This window comes from Sphaeroforma arctica (genome assembly GCF_001186125.1).
Source record: "Sphaeroforma arctica JP610 unplaced genomic scaffold supercont1.742, whole genome shotgun sequence".
Classification (NCBI taxonomy): Eukaryota; class Ichthyosporea; order Ichthyophonida; genus Sphaeroforma; species Sphaeroforma arctica.
Window position 1 is genome coordinate 32,189 of NW_014039816.1, and position 6,405 is coordinate 38,593.

The 6,405-nt window shown below is 42.5% G+C and overlaps 1 protein-coding gene across 1 annotated transcript in view; it reads right to left on the reverse strand.

Annotated features, from left to right (window-relative positions):
* Positions 1-2,754: 2,754 nt before the first annotated feature.
* Positions 2,755-6,405, reverse strand: part of SARC_08340 (hypothetical protein) — a 9,427-nt gene continuing 5,776 nt past the window's right edge. Inside the window, exons 8-14 of the mRNA XM_014297694.1 lie at positions 5,884-6,088; positions 5,504-5,621; positions 5,084-5,137; positions 4,614-4,768; positions 4,226-4,334; positions 3,887-3,946; positions 2,755-3,111 (exon numbers count right to left, since the gene is read on the reverse strand). Coding sequence (XP_014153169.1) covers positions 3,008-3,111; positions 3,887-3,946; positions 4,226-4,334; positions 4,614-4,768; positions 5,084-5,137; positions 5,504-5,621; positions 5,884-6,088 — 805 coding nt within the window. The 3' untranslated portion in view covers positions 2,755-3,007. The remainder of the gene's footprint in view (positions 3,112-3,886; positions 3,947-4,225; positions 4,335-4,613; positions 4,769-5,083; positions 5,138-5,503; positions 5,622-5,883; positions 6,089-6,405) is intronic.

Here is a 6,405-nt window from a genome sequence, read left to right on the forward strand (position 1 = left end):
GCTGCGGGGTCACTAGCTGTCAACGCCTGAAGTGCGCAGCATGGTGAGTGCGATCCACAATGTCTGCATGCATGTCGGTGCTGAGAAGGTGTTTGGCAAACTCCAGGAGCCTTGCAGGTGGACAAATTTTGAAACCCTGGCACAGGCTGTCGGAAGTCGTGCCACACCTGTCAGATGAATGAGCCAAGTGGCTCGGATCAATATGGGCTCATACAGCAGTATGGGCGTACATGGGGCCTGTTATAGCACGCTGTTTATATATTTTGCCAACCTTTCTCGAGCGTCCGAAGGCTTTGCCTATCTTTTGTTGCTGATGGATCAGCTGACAGGCATAATTTTGCACAAGCCTTTCAAGTCAAAGAGCAAAAACAGGCATAATTTTGCACAAGCCTTTCAAGTCAAAGAGCAGCAGGAAGTTCAAGCAATTTCTGCAGGAGCATGTTCAGCCCTGGAGTTAGCTCATGAATTACACGATTGCCCAGGATAAGATTTTGGATTGGCCGGACATCCGCCAGTTTGCGCGGAGCCATGCTGGGAAGGTGAATCTGGTTACCGCAGGCTACCACCAAGCAAATGCTGCGGTCGAAGTCGCGCCAAAGGTGCTGAAGGACTGGATCATCAAGTCCTAGGTGGACGGTATGCAAGGGGACTGGCTGCTCTTGAAATATAAGTTCCACAATACTTATAATGCGGCGGCAACGTCCACCCGTGTGCATGCGCCATATATCATAATGACTAAGAATTGCCAGTATTACGAGGACATTACAGCAGCCGGAGACGGCGGCTGCCATCCCAATCGATGATAATGTGCATGTGAATGTCAGAAAGGCCATGGAAGCGGAGCAACGCTGCCCGCGTGGATATCTCCGACTATGCATCGAGTAATAAGGTCAAGTTCAAGGTCAAAGCTGATCAGGCACAGCCTTCTCCCTTGTGTCATGTATATGCTAAGATGATATATATGGATAGTGCGATGATATAAACGATTCAGTATTTACCGAAATGGTTGTCGTGCCATCGTATGTGTCTTCGGGAGTATTACGACCTGGTATGCCCGGAGGTTGCTCTGTGCATCGTTATGGTGTTTAGTGGCTCGTACGAGATTCTCCGTTCGCCTTTCGGCAAGCACGCATGGACGAGCGGCGGTGCACGTTGCACCAAATGACGCCCCCAAATTATCGAAGTAGGCATGGCGAGGGCAGCTGCCGTCCGCATTCAACATGCTGGATAAGCATTCTCTGCTCTGGATAGGGACGTCGAGTATGAATTGATGTCGAACGTTAAGGACATCCTGCATGCAGCGTGGGATGCGGTATCCCAGACAACGCAGTTGACCAGGTTCGCGCTGATTGCTCAGAGTCTGGCAGACTGGCGTTCGCCAAGTCAAGCCATTTCAGCGCGAAGATCAATAATTAGTCTTTTAGTGTGGGAGATACATGAGGTATTGTGTGACACCAGCCTCAAAAGGGTGCAGAAGGGTCAATGGACCGGGGGGGGGGGGCTGTCTATCAGCCGGCGCCCCAGTTGAACCCGGTGCTTATGCCAATGGGCATACCTCCGGCCGGGGAGTTGCAACGCTAGTGGGGGTGGTGAATGGCAAGTCGAGGGCGCTGGGTTGGACGGCAGATGTACACTCTGTCCGCTATCCTGACCCCTGCGACAGGGAACAGTGGCGAGAGGGGCATGTGTTCGGCTCAAGGGGCCCTATCCCGAACGGAGTCTAGAGTGTAGGGTCTGGAGTCTGACCACTTGGTCTCAAGATTGACCACGATTTTTTTCAGACGACAAGGATGGAGAACAATACGAGGCCAGTGCCAGTAGACCTACCGCCGTACTAATCAGTACATAGAACGAGAGAGTCTAGTCAGCACTAGCCCAGTAGTTATTATTGTTAATAGTCCCAGTTCATATCACACACATACAATATATATATATATATATATATATATATATATATATATATATATATATATATATATATATATATATATATATATATATATATATATATATATACATACACACACACACACACACACGCATATATATATCTATATATCTATATATATATATATATCTATATTTATATATATATTGTGAGTACTTCCTAGCCGTATATCTTCAGACGTACATCACAGTTTATTGTTAGTTATCATACAGGTTATAATAATAGTGTGGTAGCGTATGGCACCTACTTGTACAATATTTTCACATCAAATATTGATGACACCAAATTACTGAAAACTGATGACAGGCCTGGTCGGACCAAATCCTGGCCCAGAATTGGGTCGGCCAAAACTTAACCCTAAAACCTTAGGACTCAGTTCACAGTCCATCACAATATATATCACAATATATATCGCAATAGATATCACAATATATATATATATATATATATAATATTATATATTTTATATATCTGTATAAATATATATATATATTTCGAAAGCAAATGTGTGAGTGTGAGTGTGTGAGTGTGTGTGATAATACATATTTGTGCATGTCATAAAAATATCGCACTTCTGGGAATGAGATTGGTCAGAGCGGCGCCTTAACAAATCGATTGACGATTTCCAATGAGGATGTATATTTAATATGCATGTGGCGCCACAGATAGTTGTATGCAGAGCCAATTCTCTAAATTTAGAGTTTAGAACTTATTGATGGTTGCGAACTTACGATTACAGTTTCAGTATTTTGTAGACATTTTGTTCGTCAACGACAAGAAATCAGTTTCTTTCTCGTATGTCTATGTTGTGATTTGTCGTATTGTATTGTTTATTATAAAAACCCATTGACGGGAAGTATCTGGAGGCTGTGCAAATGTAATGTTGTAAACCCACAAAAACTGAGTACCGCGGTGCACTCCATAAAAGGCAACGCAACACCCAGATAGGTGTAAACATGTGAAGTGTTTCTGAAAATAGGATGGTGCCATAAGGACTATAATGGTTTGAGGTTTTTTAAAACCCAACCGTCACCTTAATATCGCGTTAGTCTATACCGTTTACGGTAGCATAACAGTAGCTGAAGTAGGCATGCTTTCGATTTGCGCTTCATCAGAGCCACGTTTGATGTTGAAATACCCGTCCATTCCCCACCATGGCCCCCCTATGTCGGAAAATAAACGCCACAAAAAAGCAAATGTGAGCGCGTGGCGATGCTAGAACCAACTTTGGCGATGAGTGTTCGATTACGTTTTGGAATAGAGACGAGACACATTGTAGGCATGTGTGTTCAGTTGATGAAGTACATTGCAGCAGAACAAGATTGAATGATGTCGGGTGAGTGGGATGGTTCAGGAATGGTAATGATATATATATATATATATATATGAATTGACTTTATAAACTTTATGAGACTTTATGAATGGACATAAATTTCTTCAGTTTATATATGATTGATGGCTATGCAAGATATTCCATACATACATACACAAGTATATATATATATATATATATATATGTATATATATATATATATTACCACACGCAAGCAGGATCGTGTCTCATGATATCACTGAACGCAAAATCACAACCCGAGTTGTTATTAAATCTACACAAATAGAACATTGAAATGGACAAGACCTGGTAATGTTAGGTATAGGTAGGCATTATCAGTAGGTACAACCACTGCTTGCGCAAAATGCACTACAGACACACCTGAACACAATCGCACTTGAATACAAATACAATTTAAAACATTCGGTAAACATGGGCTTTACAGGACGAAGTATCGACGGTATCCATCAGAAAACCCATCCAAGTGCCTATATATATATATATATATATCTATATATATATCTCTCTCTATATATATTACACTACACAGGAAAGTAATCAGCTCGCAATTCAGCTGTTAAATGTGTGATATCGTAGACACATACATGAGTTTTTGACGGTCCAGTATTTCGTTCCCGTCGTTTCGTTGACCCCATAGCCGACCACTGCAGAGATTATACGAAAGCGCAGCCGAAATTAAATTAAACAATAAGTACTGTGTTGCTAGGAAAAACAATCTTCACCCACACACATCATGGTGCGTGCCAGGGTGCATTTTTAACTATGTATGTTGTCATACAGCCACACTTCTACTATGTCATTCAACCATGTTTCTTCTATAGCAATCCCCACACTTCTACTGTCATTCAACCATACTTCTACTATTGCCATTCCGACCACTGGACGAAGACATACCCTAAGTGTTAGAAACATAAACATCATACCAAGCACAGCGTGGTTGACAATCTCATAGAAGTCGCTGGTGGAACGTTTGGGGTCGGTGGCCGTGTGGCTGTAGACGCCAATCTTGTATGCCTTGAAATCAGGGTACACCTGTGAAGCATGCATGTATTGTATTAAATATAATGATATAGTGGGCAATGAAATGCAATTGAATGGTATGTAGTATAAACGAAGGTGTATGAACATCATGACTATGTATTTATGTAAGTACACAGAAGAAGGTATAGTCACTTTATGTCTATGTATATATGTAAGTGCACATATGAAGGCATAGTCACATCATGTCTATGTTCTTAAGTATGTAGACATAGGAAGGTAGAATCATATCATGTCTATGTACACATGAATTAAACAACCCAAAGCACACACCTCAAAACCGACAGTCATGGGCCCGTTTTCCACCAGTTCTTTGATCATAGCTTCTTCGTCGCCGTTGCCATAGTAACCACCTACGTAGCTGTAGTGGGAAACCTTCCAGCGCGTGCACTCTTTGTATTTGTCGGCAGGGCACTCGTTCTCCGCACCTGTTGTATTTAGAGAAAGAAAGTTCGGTACCAAAGTATTGCACATACATGTGTACTACGTCTTTCAACATGTGTAATTAGCAACCTATGAGCTTATAAAAACGTTAGAAACGAGAGTACGCCCTACAAACACTTAGGCATACGCACGCGTACACCAAACAATTACATGGGATATACGGTTTTAGCCTCAACCCCCAACCCTAAAACACACATGGGATATAGGGGTTTAACCGACTTTATGTTTAAGGGTTTTAGAGTTCTTTGGTAAAACACAAATAAGACATGTGAACCGTAAACCTCAGTCCAATGACATACCGTTATACGGCACGCAGTCCTCCTCTACAAGTCCAAAGTCTTTGGCATGTTTACCTACAAGAAACGAGAGAGAGAGAGAGAGTGAGGGCAATTAGCAGCCTACCTATAGGGCAATTACACGCTTGCTGATAACGTTATCCTATGACGATAATAATATCAGTACGGAATCTCAATGCCGGTCACATAAAATCCGTGCGTATTCTCAAACATAATGCCAGTACGTAAAATCAGAGGTCGTTACGTATATGCGCACCTGCAACTAGGTAACTGAACCCGCCAATATAGCCCTGCGTACAGGGCGAGCAATTGAACACTTGTTTACGTAAACTCAATACCAATCACATAAGATCAGTACGCAAACTCAATGCCAATAATATAAGATCAGTACGTAAAACCGAAGGTCGTTACATATATGCGCACCTGCAACTAGGTAACTGAACCCGCCACTACAGCCCTGCGTATAGGGCGAGCAGTTCAACACCTCCTGAGGCGATAGCACAGGCTGCAACGCGTTATTGCTCTCGATACGGATACGGGCCTATACAGCAGAGGGGATATTTGGGGATGTGGTGTTAAGCTGAGTGGTTCAAGATATATGAGTGGCCGAGTTAGGGTGGCTATGCGATGTAGTGTGCTGATGCTATGGTTACGTCCAAATGAGAGTCGAGATACGTGAGGGTTCAGCTGAGTGAAGTTCAGCTTGGTTATAAACGTATATTATCCTCAAGCATGCTAACATAACCCAACTAAGAGGGCAATGATAAGCCCTAAAACCCTACACATATACAAACGTATATTACCTCAAGCATACCAGCAGCCGCGAACGCGTAGCAAGAACCACACTTGTCTTGATTGCGCACGGGACTCACATAGTTCACACCATCTACATCCCTCCAATCAAAACTCTCCGGATAAGCACTCTGCGCCAATGAGATGCGGCTATTTGTATCCGGGACCACCAATGAAATAGCAGCGTTTTCACCGTTCTCGACTTTGGGGAGCAGACTGAGGAGGAGTACGTTCAGACAATCAGTGCTCTGATGTGAGGAATAATGTAAGTACGCATATATATATATATATATACATATGTAAATAAATATAAACTTTACGTAACAAACAACAAGATATCTCCGATAGGAAACTTGAACATACCACACGTGTGCATAGACCGAGTTCATAGTTTGGATATTCCACCAATGTGAGCCACCAATGTTTTACTGGAGAGGAATGTTTACGAACATCTCAATTGTATAAAATTGAATACATCCCTATCAAGCCTCGGCATACGTATATTTATGTCATACTTACAACCTCACGTATAT